The sequence below is a fragment of the Mixophyes fleayi genome, chromosome 4, assembly GCF_038048845.1.
Source record: "Mixophyes fleayi isolate aMixFle1 chromosome 4, aMixFle1.hap1, whole genome shotgun sequence".
NCBI classification, from domain to species: domain Eukaryota; kingdom Metazoa; phylum Chordata; class Amphibia; order Anura; family Limnodynastidae; genus Mixophyes; species Mixophyes fleayi.
Genome location: NC_134405.1, coordinates 158047886 through 158070529, shown reverse-complemented (window position 1 = coordinate 158070529; position 22644 = coordinate 158047886). Strand labels below are relative to the sequence as shown.

Here is a 22644-nt window from a genome sequence, read left to right as displayed (position 1 = left end):
GAAGTGCAATCAGATGCAGCAACGGAGGAAGAAGACGCAGGTGTCTGAGCAACTCATTGAGGAGAGTGAAGGGTGACTTCAAAGTTCTAGCTTTACCCAAAAGCGTAACTTGTGTTTCCTGTTGTAAGCTTAATGATCTGGAAATTAAGAGGTAAAAAGCCTAATGAGGTCTCCACTGACTTCAGTGAGCATTGTCTAGTGCTGCCATTCAAATCTGCTGGTAACCTGCACTTAAGATTTTTCCTACTAAGGTTAATTTTTAACATTACAATTTGCAGATCTCTCAGCTTAGTAATGACAGTAAGTGTAATATGCATATTAAAGTAAAATAGATTTAATGATTTAATGATTTGTGTGAGCAAAGACAACAGAAGTAGGCAGCATTTGACATGCCATTAGAAATCAGATTATCAAGGTGTATGTAGACTGTAGCCCAATACCATCCTAGAGTAGTGACTTCCATTGGGCATAAATGTGTGCAATGCTAATATAAAAGTAATAATCCTCCATCTCCCCCACTCTTTCTTCTTGCCCTCAGAACCCCTTAGAGTGGCTCACCCCATGTGTCACCTGTTTGTCTGCTCCCTTCCCTTAGATTGTAAGCTCCAGTGAGGAGGACCCTCTTCCCTCCTATTCTCATAAACTATAACTTATGCTCACCAGCTACACAGCGCACCTCCTCCTTGGGCTCTCTGCCCATTAACTCCACTTCTCCATTGTCTTTACACCTCTTTCTGTGGCTCTAAAAGTGTTTGATGCGCCCATGCACATGGGCACGTTATTCAGTTTTCAGCTTGCGCTGAATATACCATTGCACCCGATTACCCATCCAAGCTATCTGTAGCTGTGTTAAAAATTGTAGTGGTATTTGTTTTCTGTATTGTACTGTTATACCATATACCGTCTTGCTGTTTGCCCTCTGTATGTGGACCACATGTGATGCTCTATAAGGTTAATGATAATAATAATACACCAAAAGTGACTAATATACTTCAAAGTCATTGAAACATATTCTTATTAATTCACTCTCATGTTTTGAGTATTGTCCATTTGATGTTTACGGTGTAAAGAAAATGAAGCAAACCAACAGATAGATTTTGGGTTTAAAAGTCAACTCTATGCTACAACTCATCCTCCATTATGGAATTTTCTGAATATAAGAATTTTGAATCATTATTTGGTGTATTGTCTTACAGCCATGGTCCATGCATCCTTCACTATGATCTCTATGTATGCTACATCATGTAGCTGGAAGCAGCTCAGTCTGAATGTACCATGGATACATAACAAGTGGCAGCCTACAAAAGAACTGAATTTTATTGTGATATAGCAGCCTAATCAAAATATGCTGTTAGAGGAAGATATTCAGTGTACAATACAATGTACAGAGAGAGACATTTAAAGAAAGATAAGATCTTGACTAAGAGAGTGAAGCAATTGCATCTATGGGAACAATTTATTTGCCAGAACGCTTCAAAACATGTATTAATATCTCTGCTCTACCAAACATGTCATCCATAATGTACTGGTGGTAATTTAGGTTTCAGTATTTAAAACAGTTCACTCAACATTACAATCTGCAGATTATTTTATAGGTAAAATAAAACAACCATGTGTGTTTAAGAAGTGTCATAAGAAAGACCTGACATTTCCATATAGGTCATAACTATATACATTGGAGCCGAAAAGATGTTTATCTAATATCCTAGACAACAGAGCTATTTACATTCAAGTATTATGTCATAGTATAAACAGCTTAAGAAGAACAGAATTACCAACACAATTCCCATGCATGTCTTACACAACACTTAAGAGAAAACATATTTATTGTATATAAACATGTTTTACAAATTACTTTAAAGTTACATAATCATTAGCATTATTCATTTCTGTTCATATAAACTCTGAGGCTGCAATTTATATGTATAGATTAATAGCAATTAATGGGGATAAACCGGTGAAAACTCTCTCTGGAATAATTACACCAAAGTAACCCAATTTAAAAATAAAAACAAATGTGGAAGCTATTATTCATCATCATCAGCTATTTATATAGCGCCACTATTTTTGCAGCACTGTACAGAGAACTCACTCACATCAGTCCCAGCCCCATTGGAGCTTACAGCCTAAATTCTCTAACATATATACACACAGAGATAGAGAGACTTGGGTCAATTTTAATAGTAGTTAACCTACTAGTATGTTTTTGGAGTGTGGGAGGAAACCAGAGCACCCTGAGGAAACCCACGCAAACACGGGGAGAACATACAAACTCCACACAGATAAGGCCATCTTTGGAATTGAACTCATGACCCCAGTGCTTAGAGGCAAAAGTGCTAACCACTAAGCCACCGTGCTGCCCATAATTATTCATAATTATTCATAATTATTCAGAAGTATACAGAAGTATACAGCTTTTGGGATAATAGTTTATGGAATTTAAAGTTTCTAAAATCTCCTCACAGTGATTATAAGAGGAAATAGTTATCAGATAGGAGATTGCATACTAGTTTATCAATATTTGTCCTTATATGAAAGATAAGTAGACAAATATGGTGCCTCCTACACATTAATAGATTTGATCGCAAGCAGATGTTTCTGCTTCCTCAAAGAGATAACTTGTTTTTTTACAAAACCATACATAGTAATTATTTATTAATTAATTGGTCATTGACTAAATCTTTATAGACATGCTAGTTAAATCAATATGGAGACACAGTCATTTAAAAATAAAAGTAATAAAAGGTAAATACAACTAAATGAAGTACATATATAACAGCACAGCATATGCTATTTAAACTATATAAACCACATACTGGGTCCTTACTCTAATTGGAAGAAGACATTTTTTTGCAGACAGAAAACTAGCATACATATGTTTAAATATTAAATCACTAATAATTTTTGTCCCTGCAATATGAGTTCATTTGAGTTATTTGATATCAAATTCAGATACACAAGCATTGAAATGAAACAGAATCACAAACAAACTAGAGGAACCTGGCAGTAATCGCCTTAAGTTAAACTGAAATGTAATGACTAAGTTACTTTATTTTCAGAATTCAATAACTTTTTTATACTCTACTTTACATGTAGACATTTTAACAATGGAGTATAATGAATAAATAACTATACTATCAATCACTATATTAAAGGAACTAAAGAATTTCTTTATATACTACAATATATGTATAAGTTCTTCCATTGCTGGGCATGATCTCTGCAAGAGATGCTGATATATGTGGCTGAAAATAACTGTCACAATTTCCAGACCACCCAGCTGGTCACATGTTCCAGGTCACCCAGCAGGTGCACAGGAAAAGTTTACAAACTGTCACAGTTTCCAGAGTAACCAGCAGATGCACAGGTGTATTGGCAACTGTCCTATTTTCCAGAGGACAATGGTAATGCATTGTTTTAAATGGCGAGTGGACATTCTGCGAAATAACTCTGAAATTATATAACCGATTACAACGATTTTTCTGCAAATCTACAGACCAAGAGCTTTAATTTGGTATATGATGTATATGTCCTGCTCAGACAATGGCATCATAAAAATAAGTCCCTCATAAAAGTTGTACTTATGCTAATAATACATAGGTGACTAATTTATTTGTAATAAAGATAATCCAGTGAGTAGTTGTGTGTCACCTACATCACCATATCACTTTTAATGTTTTGCATGATTAAGTACAGCAAGGCTTGAAAGCTGCCTTACAGCACTGGGGTCATGAGTTCAATTCCCGACCATGGCCTTATCTGTGAGAAGTTTGTATGTTCGCCCCGTGTTTGCGTGGGTTTCCTCCGGGTGTTCTGGTTTCCTCCCACACTCCAAAAACATACTGATAGGTTAATTGGCTGCTAACAATTTCACCCTAGTCTGTCTGTCTGTCTGTGTGTGTCTGTGTTAGGGAATTTAAACTGTAAGCTCCAATGGGGCTGGGACTGATGTGTTAAATGGTGATGATGATGATGATGAAAGTTACCTGCAGTACAACATACTCTACAATACATTGACCGGCTCCATAATTTAACAATTGGCCACCTGCAAATACATTTTTCTCTCTAATATGCTCATTTATATATGTTGTACTCATCCTAGTTTCTATCTGTAGGGCATTTTCCTTCCCACAAACAGCAAACGGCTGCATCGTAAACTTATTTTACAATGTGGAAAGTAAGGTGTGTATTAACTGTGATAGATGTCAGAACAAGTCTCTTCACATGCATTGTATGTGACTCATTTATACTATGATGTATATAGAAGTTAAAAACCATATTTGTAAACTTATATGCATTTTTAGCCTTATTTAAAAAGATTGTCTTGGTTGGAACTGTACCCAGATGTTTTGGTTTGCCACTAACATTTTTCCCAATTAATTATGTTTACATTGACTGTGTGTGGTGGATTAAACACACAGTAGATCTTAAAGTTTCCATATAGTAGAAGTCTGACTACAAACATCCTGAGCAGCAACCATATTGGCACGAGACAAAAGCACAAATAGCATTTATGGGCAGACTACATGGGGAAATAGATTTTCCATCTGTCCAGTTTTTAACCAACTAGCTTTTCTGTGTTTTATGTCAATTTAGAACTCAATGGTCAAATTCAGTGTTCAATAAATTTGAAAACTGGACAGATGAAAAGTAGGGGATAAAAGTACAGAAAAGGGCAGAAGGAAAAAGAAATAACAAAGGATGGATCAAGGATGACTCACATATTAGGATTGTGATAGTGTCAATTAATATATTATGCCAGCCTAACGTAAATATTAACATTTATTTTTACTTCTGACTCCTTTTAGAACCAGGTTGGTCCCTCCCTTGGAATCCCAGTTTTGCAGAGGTATAGGCTGGAGAACATTCTCCAGGAATGCAGCCATCCAATCAGATGCCACCATTATGTCGACATATTCTTGTCCCCTTTGTAAGCTCATCAAGTACTCGCCTGATAAAGACACTGTTGAGCAGTCTGTATATGTTCTGCAAGTCCTCAAAGATTGACATCACTTTAAGAAATTAGCAACATTCAAAAGTTGAAAAGGACAAATGCAACACAGAAGCTTAAAAATGTATAAAATATCTTAAAAATTGGCACAAAAGTCTCTGCCACACTTTATTTACATATTTATTTAGTACTCAATTTGTTTGTATTGTATGGTCAATATGGGATATATCTGCCATCAGGACATACACATCTATATATATATATATATATATATATATATATATATATATATATATGTTACAGAGCAATGTTATAGAGTTTGTCTGACTTTATCAAGTGTCAATGGGAGTAGTTTAGTAACAGAGGGCAAAGGTGGACAGGTGCTGTACCTCATAGCAACCAATCAGACATTTGGTTTCATTAGTCTAAATTTGTCCGCATACACCACAATATAATCAGCAATATTGTGCAATTGACACAACATTTAAATAATGTGGCCAAGACATGTCTGATATTAACTCAATTAAAGTCAATCATTACAGGACATGTTGGAAATGCAACTGATGCATAACAGTCGCTAATGGCAGCCGTCTGAGCCAGAACTGCTCTGGACGTTGGCCAAAACCACGAACAGCTGGCTATTATCCAAATGGGCCACAGGTGTAGCCAAGTTGGACTGTGATCCTTTTTGCTCCATGCTTAAGACAAGCAGCAGGCTCACCAATGTGTGTCAGCTTAATACTTAACTGATCAAATGTTGCCATATCATCCCAATGATAATTGGAATAGTAAATATTCACTCTCTGGAAATATTTACTTTAAAGAAAATAAATGTGCCATACATGTACTATATGAATAACAGTATCTACTGTAGTGGGAAAATAAACACTGGATTACTCAAGAATCACTTCAATTAACTGGGTCAAGCTATTTTTTTGTGCAACAATTGTCTTCCAAACATGCAGCAGTCTTTTTATAAAGGCACACAGCAAGATTTCTGGAAATACTACACTCAGTCCTATCAATCCCCATTGTGAATAAATCTAAATGTGCATTTAATAAACAGCAAATATGCTTTAATAAGGCATATATTTACCCAGGAAATCCCGTTTACTATGTAATTATAGACTTGCCACTGCCCTTAGCCTGCTCTTGAATATGTGGATAATTTCAAATAGCTTTTACGCAAGTAGATTAATAAATAGTTCCTATGTCTCTGTTTGAGAGACATAAACTCTCTGCTGCTCTGCTGACATTAGAGCTACAGAGAGTTTACTAGCCAGTGACGCATTTTGAAAGTATGGAGTTTCAGCTCTGGCGTCTGCTGCTGTTTGTACAAGATATTTATCTTTCGTTTTCAGGATCTTCAAGTTCCGTCATGTAATAATTGTAAAATAAAAAGTGATCCAAATCACTTTAAGTTGAAACTTATGGTGTTTAAATGTATTTGTTCTCCAGCTATGAATAAATGTTGTACTTCCTCAATGTATGGATGTTAGCACCTATTCTTTTATATAGTGATACACAAAGGGAAATATTTATGATGGTCAAGTGCAGAATAACTGGACGCAAAAATTGCGTTATTTGAGAATTTCACAGTTTAGGTCCTGGAGTTCTCAAGTATTAAATGTTTATTTTTTAAAATTTCACACCCTTAAATATATTCAATCTAGGCAGCATTATATAGAACACAATACATCCTTTGTGTTAGGTAGCTTGCCCACATTAGTACCAATAATCAGTTCAAATGATTCTTGGCTATTAGATCACTGAGGCATACCATTCTTAAGGCATCTGTGAATGAAAGGGTCTGCAAAATAAAAAAGTGCCCCTCTACTCCCCCACACACATTGGAAAAATGTAAACTAAAGTATTGAGCTCTCAGAGATAACATGAGTGATTACTGCTTATATAAGTTCTAAAAAGTGCGATTGAGCCACAGCTCCAGATCCATCCTGCTTTACTGTCAGGTGTGTTTGTTATAGCTTGTAACACTTGTTTACAATTCCTGCTGATCTGTTATTACAGATAGGTATCTCTTTGATTAAATGCATTGGTTTTACTTCTTACTGAGATGAAGGGTAATGTACAGCCTGTTTGAAGGGTATCAGGTTGTCTATCATTGTTCTAAAGGGTAAGCAACAGAATGGCAAAAATCACATAATAGAATCAGGGATTATAGACTGTGCATTTGATAGGAAAAACTTTCAACTTATTTTACTTTCTGTCAAACCTAGAAACCCCTTATATAGAAATGTACAGGTAATGGAAAATGTGATGCAACTGTATGTTCTACAGCATTTACACTAACTTATTATAGATGTAATTCATTCTTTAAATAGACCATCTGGAAAAGGAGTCATTTTGGAGAAGCACACACAGTTGGGTACATTATAGTTATAAGCGATAAATATAGTTAAAACACAAGATGTATCATAAGACCCTTCTTTAAATTTGTTTTGATTGTCATTATGTTACAAATCAGTTCTTATGTAAAACATTCAAAGTTGCTAAGTTACATCCATAACAGTATATGGTATTCTGAAGATACAATAAATGAAAGAAAAAATACTACTTTTCTAAGAGGCATGGTAGTAATTACCTTTTTTTAAAATGGGGAAATTAAACAACATTCTAACTTGTAGAATGTCAGTTACAAGCGAGAGCAGAGTAAAAGTTTGCTGTTTGAACTTTTTTAGCGATTGTCCTGTCAAAAAAGTTATTTTCCACAAAGTCATTCATTCTACGAGTTATTGACATCATGTGACTGGTTTTGTTAAGTGCATCGGAATCAAGATGTAGATAGAATTGGAGATTTTATAAGCATTGTTGTAATTTTCCTCCTTTAAAAAAAGGTGAATCATATTTTATATATGTATCTATGTTTAGAGGTAAATTTAATTTGTACTTTATACATGTTTATTTTACGAAAATAAATATTATAATTTTATTATACTTATAGCTTTTGTGGATGGTTGTCATAAGCTGATTTGGAGAGGAATTTAGTTCTTTTTGTTTCAAGCTTTTTAAACCTACTAAAGATGCCTTCCATGTACTGACAAGCATTCCAGCAGCCTGAGCATTCCAGCAGCCTGGGGGTCCAGATTCGGGTCCAGGGATCTTTTTTTTTTTTTTATTCTCTTCCCATGTTCCCCAATTGTTGTACATAGAGTTAAAACTGAATATTGTTTGTTTCTAATGTGGGAGAGCAACGTGCTTCTGATTAGACAGGGAATCTTGTGACATCACAAGTTAACACTTAATGGAAGGCAAGGTCAGGGAAGTGCTGAGGAGAACCAAGTCTGAACTCTTCTACTGGTATGAACTAATGCATGCAGTGTGCAAGTGGATTTGTCATTGCCTTTCCCGTTGCTATTAGCGCTAGTTCATGTTGATGTTCCATTGCTGACAATATGGGAAACTTTTTGGAATCTTCTGTGAATCTCTCATCATGTCTCATGATATTAAAATTTAAGAAGTAAAAAACATATAAGTAAAGTGAAAGACAAGATATTTCCATTATTTCCACTCCTACAACTGTGTTAAATAATGTATAAAATAAGTTGTGCTCTAGGGAAGAGAATTATAATGTGCATAGAGAATTAGAACTTGGAGCGGAGTGCATGCAGTGTAAAAAATAAACTTGAACAGTATTTGTGGGTTACATGCAAAAGCAGGCAGCATATTTTCTGTATGCAAATAAATTGCACTTGCATCACAAATATGCACCCTTTAACTGGATTTGCTCCTGTTTAAAAATGAAAAGGGCTTTATTAACTGATCGACAATAACTTTTTTCCAATTTTGTGCGTATATCTTCCTGTTTATATACTACAAAAAAGCATATTCTGTAATAATAATATAACAATAGTTTAGCTACATAAAAAAAATTATATTCCTTCTTGTGGTTAGAGCAGAGTGTCCGGCCCGTGTAAATAACAAGTCGCATCCACTGGACACCCGGTCTTAAGCTGGTACATAAATGTGTGTTCAGCTTACTCCATATGTTACCTTTAGTATTTTGATAATGTAATCATGTATTGCATTATGGCAATGTTACTGTTTATTCTTAAATGTTGCCAGGTGAACCTACTGGAGCAGGGAGACTTGGAGCTTGACTCCTACCATGCTGGTAGACGGAAGTATATTGGAACCAAGGGGAAATAGAGCTATGATGAATGCAGTCCTTGCGGTATTGGGGTAAGGGATATTTAGTGTGATAAACTTACCTTGCATTTATTTAATGCTGTATTGTCTAGCATTTGTGTTGTACTTTTTAACTGTTGTTGCTTGACTGCCTTAGAATCCATAAAAGGTACAGGGTACCCTTACATGGCACATAACTCAATAGTTTGTAATGTATTTACTATTGTGAATAAAGTACATTTTAGTAGTTCCCTGCTGTGCCTTAGAATAGTTTCTGAGTTTTGTGGTTTCTCGACAAATCTCTAGACTCACTAGCAATTACTTCAGTTTAGCTACCAACCACTGCCTTAAGTGCTGGTCATGTGCAACTAGACTACATAAGCCAAAGTACATTGCACTGTTTGAGAGGGAACGAATTACGCAAGGTTAGTATTCTTGTCTTTTGATGTGCGCCTAACAATCAGTGCAGTGGGAAATGAGGCGTTTGTCAACAGAAAATTGTGAGAAGGGAGAGGGTTGTAGTAATGAGCAGTCTACAACGAATCTTTAACTGACAAACACAATAAAAGTACTAAAGAAAGTAAATAACCTTTACCATAAGACCATATTAGTGAAATATGTTGATAAACTCCAACATATAGTAAAAATGAATTTTCTGATATTTTAGGTTATACGTAAACATCCTTCAGAAAACAATACTGGTTTCATGCTCTATACATAGTGATTAAGAACTACAAACATAGCTTTAAAACGCAAATGTTTTAGATGCATTACACTAATAAATCTAGTTAATTATATTATTTTACACAGCAAAACATTTCCTTTAATCATACAGTAACAACCATTCAAGGAGATATGTTGTGCAACAATAATACAACTGAGTCTTTAAATAAAATGCTGGAAATAATCAAACTGCTGGAATTTATGATCGTCTTCTTTAGAAATTTTATATCCTGATGCCTGCGGAGATAAGAGCTGTATAAATATAACTTTGTTTACTCTAATACATTCTCAATGTGTCCTGTAAGACAATGTCCCATATAATCAGAGGTTACCATCTTTCTATTATCAAAATGTAGTAATTAAGAAAACAATATTAATTCAGATTAAGAAAAATAATATTGTTTTTAGCCATCCCAGAAAACACTGTTTATATATTTATTCATCAATAGTCTTTTGATGTCTTTCGATGTATTTAAAAACAAATAGAATTCCACTGTACTATTAAGATGTGCAGCCATGCGAAAAAAAAGTATGGTTTATATACATGGCAGCTTTAATCCATCTCTCCTTCATTCTGTTTTTTGAAGGAGGGGAAATAGATGCTGATGTAGAGATCATGGATCTCAACATAGAAGATGACTGATAGTGCACAAGGGCTTTTTAAAAAGCTGAATGATGGAACATGGACAAAGGAATGAAGGACATGCTCTGCTTGTCACCATTCCTGCACCATTATCTGTGCACTTGTACAGCAGTCAGATATATCTCACCTGTGCATATTTCATGCTCCAGTCATTTAATTAACCAGGTGAAGCGTATCTAGGCTATAGGCATCATTATTGCTCTTTCTTATGGTTTGTAGCACAATGAAATGTGGCAAACCATTCAGACTGAAGGTGAAGGTTTGCAGCAAAAACAATTGCAGTTCTGTGACATAGAAAATGTAACTCAAAAAATAAAATAATAAAGGTTAAGGCATTTGGGCTTATCTGGGTTGTTGTTTTTTATCTGGCGATTTAAAACAAGTTACTTGTATGTTTTTAGGAGCGTTTTCTTTTTAGAATCGCAATAGGGTAAATAGCATCAAAATGTCAAATTGCTTCCAGCATGCTAAACAACCATCCAGATGCTGTCTCATGCAAAATTGTAACCACACAAAATAGATAACTCCTTAAAGCTGTATTTCTACATAATTATACATTATATACAAAGATGATGTGTCCATTTGATAGAAAAATAAAGTAAACTTCAAATATTGCCAAATTTCTGTTGTATCAATCCTTAATTCTTTTTAAAGTGTAACAAAGGTAAGATATTCTGTATTTAACTTATAAAATGAATAGCATGACGTGCATACAAGACATCATTTAATTGAGGTAAGGGGCTATATTTACTAAAGTGCGGGTTTGAAAAAAGTGGAGATGTTGCCTATAGCAACCAATCAGATTCTAGCTGTCATTTTGTAAAATGTACTAAATAAATTATAACTAGAATCTGATTGGTTGCTATTGGCAACATCTCCACATTTTCAAATATACAGTTTAGCAAATATACCTCCAGGTGTTTAAGTAAAATATGCATTTTGAAGAGGAGATCGTTCATCAGAGACAACAGTTTGACAGACAGTATTTGTGTTTCTTTTGTTATCACAGTTATTAGTGCTGTGTATTCTACTAATGCATACTGTGTATTTAGGAATATTGTGCCCTGAAAACGTGAAAGTCAATTGCTCTGGAGATGGACTGACTTGTGCATTATCACATGCACATTCTTCTACAAGGGAAACAATTGAGTGCAAGTTGTAACAAGTGGTATACGAGACCACAGGATTAGAGTCTAAATTCCCTTTTGACCTCAGGGAAACCTGTCAGACTTGTCATTTATAGTGATATATAGATGAATATATAGATAGATAGACAGACATATAGGTCTGTCTATCTAACAAATAGATAGACATACAGACAGACAGACAGACAGATAGATAGATAGACAATACTCAAAGAAGAGTCCTAGTAACTAATAGAATGAGAGAGACATGAAAAGTTACAATGCAACAACACACATTTAATCAAGCAAACTTATGAAATTTACATTTCTTCAAAGCACTACTTATCTAACATATGGCAACAAATGTGGTCGCACAGCAGCTAGATGTAATTAAAATTAAGGTCCAAAGAGGAGATGTGATTATGTGTCACACGGTACAATCTTGACACAAAAAATGCTATGTAATAACATTGCTTTAAACAGGCCTGGCAGAACGTGGTAAGCGGCGGGGTAAGCAAGGCGGGGGGGCGCCATGCCTGTTAGGCGCTCAACCGCCAGCCATCCCTGCTTGTCCGTTGGTACAAACGAAAAAAAAGATAGAAAATAATCCGCCGACACCCTCCTCCCACTCCCCTCGGCTTACTTCTCCCTGACAGTGTCCGGAGTGACCTCATCACATCCTGACACTGTCAGTAAAGAGCGCGCAAAGAGGAGTAGCACACTAAAAGAAGAGAAGACTGAAGAGAAGAACACAGAAGAAGAGGAAAAGAAGAAAATAAGGTCATAGATAGGTAAGTAAAGAACCGAGGGAGCGCTGGATAAAAAAAAAAAAGTTATTAAACCGTTATAAAAATAATAATTCACTGTTCTACCAATCTGGGTGACATGGTGCTGTAGAAAGTTCTGCATAAAACATGGTGCTAATATCACAAAGATGTTGAAACCATTTACAATTTTTTTTTATTCTGTTGGCCGATCACAGCTTATATCTGATGGTTGCTATAGGCGATTCCCCCTGCCTGCCATCACTGCTTGTCCGATGGCACACACAAAAACAAAAAGACAGCGGTGCCCTCCACCCCCTCCCTTCTGCTCCCTTCTCACTTACAGTGTCGGGCGTGACGTCATTACATTCCGACACTGTCAGTGAAGGGAGGCACAGAGAGGAGCAGCACCCTGTGAGAGCAAGAAGAGAAGAAGAGAAGCAGCTGAAGAGTAAGAGAAGAAAATAAGGTCATAGATAGGTAAGTAAAGAACAGAGGGGGCGCTGAATTAAAAAAAAAAAAAAAGAGCAGAGGGGCAGCAATGTGATGCAGGGAACAGCTATGGAGGGCGCACAATGTGGTGAATCAGGGGGAGACAGTAATGACGGAGAGGGCACAGTGTGATGAGGAGGGGGCACAGTGAAGCAGATGGCACGGTGGAATGAGTAGGGGGCACAGTGGGATGAGTTGGGGGCACAGTGTGAAGCAGGGGCACAGTGGGATAAGGAGGGGTTACGATGAAGGAGGGGGACAGTGATGATGAAGGGGCACAGTGTGGTAAGGATGCACAGTGTGATGATAAAGGGGCAGTGTGATAAAGATGGCACCATGGCACAGTGTGACGTTGAAGGGGGCACAGTGTGATGAGTGTGATAAGGGTGCATTGTGTGATGCTGATTTTGAAGGGGCACAGTGGGATCATAAGGGGGCACAGTGTGATGTTGAAGGGGGGTCCAGTGTGATGATTGAGAGGGCACAGTGTGGATGGAGAGGACAAAAAGTCTGATGAAGGAGGGGGCACAACCAACTAATTTGCCAGAAATGTAAAATCTTATTGCAAAGGATACATATTTATCATTTATATTATTCATAGAGCAATTCATGTTTGCTATTTAAAGTATTTATTTGTATTACTCTCTTTAGTAAAGTTTATTTTATGATTTATTTTAAAAGAAAAAGTATTGAATGAACAAGAGTTTATAAAAGAGGAGTGTGCAAATTTATTTTTACAGGAGGGCCCCAGACATGCTAGCACCGGCCCTGGTTTTAAGATACACATCTTCACTAAAACGATAGCAACCAATCAATTTGCTTTTATCTGTCTACTTTAAGTTAGACAACAATGCAATTGTCTGCTGATTACACATATTGTCAGTGTAAATAACTCTTATAGTCAATAAATAGCCTTACAAAAAAATTTAAATCAATGTTGAAATTCTAGCCTAAAATAAAGGAAAAACATATGTAAATAAGTAATGGCCTCACATTAATAATGGCATCACAAAAAGTGTTCTCCAGCACTTTTTAAATAGCAAACATACTGTATTAAGGTCCAGGGTTTAGCAATAAGGCTGCCCTTTCTGATGCATTTCAAGGACATTTATGATTAAAATTACACAGCTGCAGTCATAAACATCTTACAACTGGTAGGAAAGATAATTGCACCATAAATGAAGATGGTACTGGAGGTCATTTATGAAGTGCAGTTCATTTTGAACATATACGCCAGTTTGTCCACTTTGCACAACATAGATGCACACTCACATTTTTGCAAACTGCCCTGAAAAATCACCCTTTGCTTGCATTGTATTTTGTGAATCCAGTTGGAATCAAGCATTATAGAAAGAGTACAAATGACACCTCAAAGTCCTACCTAATATTAATTAAGGACCACCCCTTCATTAATTTAACTTTTTCCTATGACAGTGATGTGACAGTTGTCAGCCTCCTCCAGTGATATCTTTTGCTGCAATTACTAAAGTGTTTCACTGTAGACTCTTTAGCAACACTATCAGCACATAAAACCCATTCTATACGAAGGGCTTGATCGATTAAGACATACAACACTGCTTGATTCAGGGGAGGCAATCGCCCTTCCTAGCATGTGCATGCTGGTGAGTGCCCCACCTCCCTTTTATTTTGACAGCCGCACAATACATTCAGGTGCTTGTCAGCAGAGATCCTACCCAGCCGCTCTGATTGTGTTTTAACAATTTTTAACACAATCAGAGCGGCAGGGCAGCATACTCTGCCTGGTCTCTGCCGACAGGCACTTGAATGTATTGTGCGGTTTTCAAAAACGGGGCGGGGCACTAAATCGAAACCCCTAGCAACACAATCTAGGTCCGCCCCTGACACACAAAATGACTATATAGCGCCTGAATCATTAAGGAAAGTAAGGCAAAAAAGAGGAGTACGTTTTTTTCTGGCAAAACCATGTTACAAAGCAAGGGGTGCAAATTAGATTATTATTTTGCACATAAGTTAAATACTTCCTTTTTTTTCATCTAGAACAAAAATATTTGATAGTTTTATTTGTATACTGAAATTTAAATTTGATCAAGAACATGCTTTACCCCAAATATAAATCTGCCATCACATTTTAATTTTACATCCCCCTCCAATGCAACATGGTTTTGCCAAGGTGCAACGTTACAAATTTTTTTTGCTTTACTTTCCTTAATAAATCAGGCCCATTGTGCGATGTTAAAAATGCGCGTAATTCGGGCATACACTCGTCTGTATTCAACTACAAGCAGATTTGAAGAAACAGCTCTTGTTGAATACGGGAGCAGGTATGCTCTGCATATACGACACTTGCATATTGAGACAGACACCATATTGAGACAGACACAATACACTGCAGGATACATATAAAACCTATGTGGAATATAAAGTCCAGCAGAATGCATAGAATAAACAATATTCGATTATTGTCACCTGTTAGTAATATAGTCATTAATGAAAAAACATTTACAAAAAAAATCTATATAAATTTCCGTGACATACATTTATCAGGATGTTATTGTTTTCTACTATACATAATATGCATTTTTTACAGTTGCTCTTGATTACGGGCACATGTTCTAGCCTACATACACGACCATCATCACTATCACTCGAAACTTACACCTGACCTGTAGCTTGTGCAAGTGATACAACTGAAAAACGTGCATCTTGGAGATGCCCAGAGCTTGAATTGAACGCTTCTGCATTCACTCTAGTGTGGCACGCCCGTACTGCCTATATGCATACACCCCTTACTATCCCCGTTCCGCCCCTGTAATTGTAGGCTGTTGGTTGGGAGTGTCCTTTGTGCTCGAAGATGAATTGCATAAACTTGCCTTCATTGGCGTACAGTCCATTTCTGGCATGAATCAGGTTCTGTGTGTCTATTTTCATTTATATTTGATACTGCATGCGTTGCATTGCAGCAATTCGTTTACACTGCTTGTTTCATTTCAGTGTGTTTAAAGCATGTCACAGTACTTGAATAAAATGTATTCATCAACATTAGAGTGCATTGTGTACAAACCTACTAGGCACAGGAAGGGGGCGCAATGTCTATGGTGTCTGGCAGTTAGGAGGGCCAGCAATGCTTCTCCATCCACTAGGATAGACCTCACTCTGCTCTACTGAAAATGCCACTAGGGATTAACACAAACAGTTTAATCAGTGATTTGTTGTATTTTTCCTTTTATGTCATGGTCATTCCTATGGCCCATCTACTTTAATGGGACTGTGCAGTACATGTAGGAATGCCATTGAAATCAAATACAAAAAAGGTAGTCTTTGGGATAGAGGTACCATATTGTGTTTTTGTTTTTGCAGGCTCCCCTTTCCTCATAGAGCTTCTAACCCCATGCTGCCTACTCTACAGGCTTCCTGTCTAGCCTGGGAATGGTTTCTACTCTAGCAAGAGGAGGCTCCCCTTTCCTCATAGAGCTTCTAACCCCATGCTGCCTACTCTACAGGCTTCCTGTCTAGCCTGGGAATGGTTTCTACTCTAGCAAGAGGATCCCACTCTCAATGTCCTCTTGCATTAATGAGAACAGGCCCAGGCTGTCAAGTGCTAGAGCTGGTAGAAAAAAATGTGTGTGGGGGGGGGCGATGTCCAATTTTCTTTATGTATTGTTATTTTACTGAGTGCCTCTCATTTATTTCATTAGTCCTTTAATTTATAGGGGATTTCTGCATTTAAAACACATGCTGGAAACTCAGTTGTAATAAATGGGCTATAGAAATGAATGTGAAAAGATCTGTGCCACTTGCATGCAAACATGTCCAGCACATATCAATAGTTTGCACTGGCATCCTTTCATTACAGCACTTTGCTAAAATATAAGCACATTCTTATAACTTCACTTTGATATGCAGCAAATCAATAAACATAATTCTGTATGGCATTTTCTCTTTTAAATTCCTGCTGTGATTAATTGACATACATTACTAAAAAGATGGAAATTTGTATTTGGATAGCATCCCACCTAAAGTGACTAAGAAAACTAGAGGAAATGTAAAACTTCAATTCAGTGAAGGATACAGACGTTTCTGTGTTTCAGTTGCCAAACTCAACTTTCCTCAAGTTAACCATTGAAATGGAGACTGCAAAATCCAAAAGAGCTGTGTATTAATAAGCTAGGGAAAATCAATACCATGGAATACAAATTATTAATATTCCACTATTTTCACATAGAAATATAAATAAGTGTGTCAGGATGAGAGCATAAATCTGATATGCTGAAATAGAATATTGGATGTCAGGACCCAAAAGAAATCTTTGCATGAATACCTAAATTAACCTGATCTTCAATTCAGATAAATGTGTGACCAACTGAGCCCAGGAGGAGGTAATTGAATTAGGTAAACCCTTTGTGCAGAGACCAGCTTAAGATATGCAGATCACAGACATCCATTGTATTTGATCCTGTATTTCCCTAGCTAATGGACTTCCTTTCAATAGGGTTATAAACACAAACTAACCCCTAGGTGTAAATTGGAGAGCCAGACGCCTAGGTGAGGATCTTAGAGACTCTTGTATAAAACCTCTATGGTCTTTATGCCGGTATATAGAAATGTGCACTTGAAAGGAAATTAATTCATTTTTCATATTTTGGGAAATTCGGATGCCACTCTGTATTGAGGGGCCAAAACCACACAAGGGTCTTGAAACATAGATACCATACTCAGTGGCGCTAAACAAATAAATGATGATGATGTTAGCACAGTAAGAAGAAAGATAGCAACATGTGTCCTAGTTACCTACTCTCCCAGAACTACCTCCCAAACTCCCGGGAGAGTAGACTACCCTCCGGGATCCACATCATCAGACCTTCCCTGGCACAGATCCTGATGATGTGACTTGTGTTATCATGGCCCTAACTTCCCCTAACTACTGCACAATGATGCTACTGAAATATTGCACAGCGGAGGCAGGGCTGTGATGATGCAATTTGCAATGATAATCATACGCACACGTCTGTGACATCATCAAAGTAGCCAGTGCATAACCCTGCAATTATTACTTAAAAGTAGCCTCTATATCATGGGTCATCACCTATCACTCCTCCACACTATAATCTTTTATTGGAGCAGAAATTTATTGCAATGTGTAATCAATATGGGTTCACCGCTGATATAGAATGGAGACAATGTTTTTATAACATGGGTATAGTATTAGCATAATATCGGGAATTGCTGGTATAAAACATGGGTGATATTAATAATATAGGGATAATACCAGTATAATACGGATATGATGCTGCTGTCAGCCAGGAGGAGCTACTGAGCTAATGAATATTGGAACACAGGGGATAGGGGAGGGGGTCTCTTCTGGTGAAAGCAATATAGGAGGAATGCTCAGATGAACATATGAATACTGGTATAACTATGCAGATATATGCAGGTCACTGCTTGAATAACTGGGTGAATTTTGGTGTCCACCTAGGACAGAAGGGTATAGGGTGCGCCTACAACACTAAAAACCTTTTTAAAATATCAAAATAAAAATATTAAAAGAAAAATCAAATTACATGCAGATACTTTGGGCAATGCAATCCATTACTTTGCAATGATCATGCAGTACTTCACATTGTCTACTGTAGATTGCAGGTAAAACAAAACAGATACATACTGTTCCTGGCCGGGGATAGGGAATTCTTCCGTCATATTGCACCCATTTATGATCTGGACTTTCTTTATGGGCATAGGGGCCATTGAATACTCCTCTTATATCCGCCATGCTATAGACACATACAGCAGATGCTTTAAATATAGAGCTAAAAGAAAAGAGAAAATAAATGACAGATGTTGATATAGTTTGGTATTAAGAGTATTGCAAAATATCGTAAAGCATTCTAACCTCTGCTTTGACTTAGGAAACTATCTGTGTTTAGTATAGTTGTCCAGGAATAGAATGGCAAATAATTAATGATCACTGCTTCTAAATAGCAAAAGACTAATAGTTTTGTATAAAATTAATGAATTTTCCAGTTAATCGAAAAACCTGAACAAAAATCTTTTCCTGTGCAATGTTGTCAACTCTGTCATGCATCACACTAAAACAACAAGAAGGAATAACTAGATCACTCAGCGAGTGAATACTTGAAGTTAAAAATGAAGACATATGTAAGAGAAGTCCCCACCCATTTTGGCATCCCACCTTAATTAGTCAAGTGACTCCCTAATACATGTTGATTTATAAAGGTTCAGTGTGACATCATACCAAAGCTCTTGGCTTATACATCACGTAGACTTAATGGTCCATATGCTAAAACCATAATTATTCCTATTATTTAGAGGGCAGGTGAAATAATAAGCAGCAGTTATTAGCATTAACTACAACTTTCTTCAAACTAGTCTGGATGTCATTTATTCTTGTGATTCTCAGTGTTGCGAATGAATTGTAGACAATCTCAGTCCTTTACCTTCCTTTGGTGCACTCTGCATCAAATTAAAGAGACTGGCATTATTAAAATAAATTGCTCAACAGGGAAGAAAATACATTTTTAAGGCATGAGACAATAGAATCAAATTAAAAGTATTAACCGTTTGCAATATGAAGAACTGTGTGATAAAATGTTTAGAATTTGTCTGTAAATTTAATTGCAAACATACAATGTTTGCAATTACAATGTAATTGCAAACATAAAATATTTTAACCTACCTATTCTACCTCCCACAAGTAACTAAATGACATAAACATCATCTAAGTTGAACAATATAGTAAGACTACTAGACAAACTGTTGCACATATTGAGTGTCAGAGATCAAATTGTCCCACCTGACCTAACTCTGTCTTACTTTCACTTCCTCTTGGGCAGCACCATAGCAAGGCCATTCTAAAACCAACACACTCGGAATGTTCAACAAGTCTTTTTCAGAAGTAGCAAATAAAAACTACAGTGTCAAATGTCTAATCATTTTAATCAAATGGTTGATTATATATGACACCGAGCGAACAGATACAGTGCTGATACAGGTCCCAAACAGGAAGACAGCAGTAGATCCTATTATTTTACTAATTGTTTTAGTTAATCAGTCTTATATTTACTTTAGTCATACTTTTGCCTTGGTGACATATATGTTTGCATAATGAAATGATAATAAACTTGTAAGTGATTCCATCGGAAAAAACTCAGGCATGGAAGTTTTATCCACAGCATGAGCAAGTAGATGTTCAATAGCAATACCCAGGGCTGCCAAGAAGAATTCAGGGCCCGGGTACAACAAATTCATGGGGCCCCCCTCATAGTGAAGTAAGCCCCAAAATTTTTTTGCGCCGCCTTACGGCGGCGCAAAAAAGATTAGGTATATGGTCATATATTCAGGGGCGTGGCTAGCCAAACGGCAGTGCAAAAATTTTGGGAGGTGCGGTCATGCATTTGGGGGCGTGGCAAACGTGCCATTGGGGCGTGGCTAACATAAAAACCACTAGGCTCTCAATTCGCCGGAGCGTCACATATGTTTAAGCACTCCTGACTTTCAGGACATCTACCACCACAGGGTAGTATACAAACAATGCAGTGTGTACACAAACAGTTCAGTCTTGGCCTACACCTTACATTGGACACAACATTCACCAAAAATTGGTATTGTCCCTACTAGAATCACAACATTTCACACACTGTGCTTCTCTCTCCTACCTGTTCTTCTCACTTTCTCCACCTGTGGCTGCTGCTTTCTTTAGTTGTGGCTTGTCCGGATCCAGAAATGTTGAAGGACCTATTTTGAAAAAAAAATGGCTACATTTAGAAAATTACAGCCAGCCCCAGCGTTAAATCAATAGCACCCACGATTAATAATTAGGCCTTCCTCCAGCTCCAATATTACAATAATGTGCCCCTTCATCATCGCCATGCCTTATGATCACACTGTGCCCTCCATGCTGTTTTTGCCCCCTTCATCTGGCTCCCCTTCATCAGACTATACTATGCTGCTCCCCCCCTTTTTCAATCCCACTGTGCCATGCCTCCCCCCCCCCTTTGTAACCCCACTGTGTCATGCTGCCCACCATTTTTTAACCCCACTGTGCCATGCTGACCCCTGTTTATTAACCCCACTGTGCCATACTGCCCCGTTTTTTAACCCATCTGTGCCCCTCTCATTTTTTCACCCCCTCTGTCATGCTGCTTTCCCATTTTTTAACCCCTCTGTGCTCCCCCCTCAATTTTTAACCCCTCTGACATGCTGCTTTCCCATTTTTTAACCCATCTGTGCCCCTCTCATTTTTTAACCCCTCTGACATGCTGCTTTCCCGTTTTTTAACCCCTCTGTGCTCCCCCCTCAATTTTTAACCCCTCTGACATGCTGCTTTCCCATTTTTTAACCCCTCTGTGCCCCCACTCATTTTTTAACCCCTCTGACATGCTGCTTTCCCATTTTTTAACCCCTCTGTGCTCCCCCTCATTTTTTAACCCCTCTGACATGCTGCTTTCCCGTTTTTTAACCCCTCTGTGCTCCCCCCTCAATTTTTAACCCCTCTGACATGCTGCTTTCCCGTTTTTTAACCCCTCTGTGCTCCCCCTCATTTTTTAACCCCTCTGACATGCTGCTTCCCCGTTTTTAACCCCTTTGACATGCTGCTTTCCCGTTTTTTAACCCCTCTGTGCCCCCCCTTATTTTTTAACCCCTCTGTCATGCTGCCCCCCCGTTTTTTAACCCCTTTGTGCCCCCTCATTTTTTAACCCCTCTGTCATGCTGCCCCCCCGTTTTTTAACCCTTGTGCTCCCCCTCATTTTTTAACCCCTCTGTCATGCTGCCCCCCCCCCCGTTTTTTAACCCCTCTGTGCCCCCCTCGTTTTCCTCCCTTCACTTACCTTTTCTCCTCTCTTGGTCTTCTCTGCTGCTCTGTGCTCCATTGCTTCAGACTGACTGAATGCTGGGCATGACATGATGACATCACACCCAGCATTCAGACAGTCTGAATAGAGCACAGAGCAGCAGAGAGGAGGGATGCCGGCTCCGTGATCAGGTGAGTATGTTTTTTTTTTTTTTTAAACTAGCCTGCTCCCCCCACCAACGACCGAGCCCCCCCCCACCCCCCCCCCCGCCAAAAAAAAAAAAAAAAGGAAAGGAAAAAAAACGTTTGGAAAAAAAAAATTAAAAAATTTAAAAAAATCAGCAGCGCAAGGGCCCGGGCCGGGCCCCCTGACATGCCGGGCCCGGGTAATTAGTACCCGCTCCCCCCCCCTCTCGGCGGCCCTGGCAATACCTTGTTGTAGTGAAAATTCCATACACCATTGGGTTCCTTTCATCCTTTGTTGGAAGCAAAAATACGTCTTCTGTAAAGGGTAAAAAGTGTATTCACTTAATGAATGATAACAAAAAATATATAGCATAGCCAAACATTTATTCTAGACAGGAAAAATGATATACGAGTTGCTTGAACAGTGCTCGCACCATGATTCATGTTTATGATCAGTACATTGAGTGCCGATCTGCTTACATAAAGTGTAACATATATTTGGTTGATCAACTACGACAACATTAACTTTTTAAATACCCCTTTTTTCAAATAACAATTCCATAAATATGTGATTGACACGCAATAGACTATACATTCCTATTCAGAACTAATGATCGCTTTAAAAAATTTAAAGCTTGTCATACAGTATATAAATGGAAATATAAGGTGTAGTTTCCTGGGCTTCTTGGAAACATAAGGATAACTACTATCTGGCCAGTGTAGGAGAGGGTGGTGTATGGGTAAAGCAAAGAGACACTTTCAATCTATCGCCCCTTTCTGTGTACTCGGAACTGTCATCGACTCGCAGCCTTACAGTTTATTGTCAT

General features: G+C 37.6%; 1 protein-coding gene across 1 annotated transcript in view; it reads right to left on the bottom strand.

Moving 5' to 3' along the window:
* Positions 1-22644, bottom strand: part of SEMA3D (semaphorin 3D) — a 150852-nt gene that overhangs the window by 16019 nt on the left and 112189 nt on the right. The window contains exons 10-11 of the mRNA XM_075208692.1: positions 22064-22133; positions 18485-18629 (exon numbers count right to left, since the gene is read on the bottom strand). Coding sequence (XP_075064793.1) covers positions 18485-18629; positions 22064-22133 — 215 coding nt within the window. The remainder of the gene's footprint in view (positions 1-18484; positions 18630-22063; positions 22134-22644) is intronic.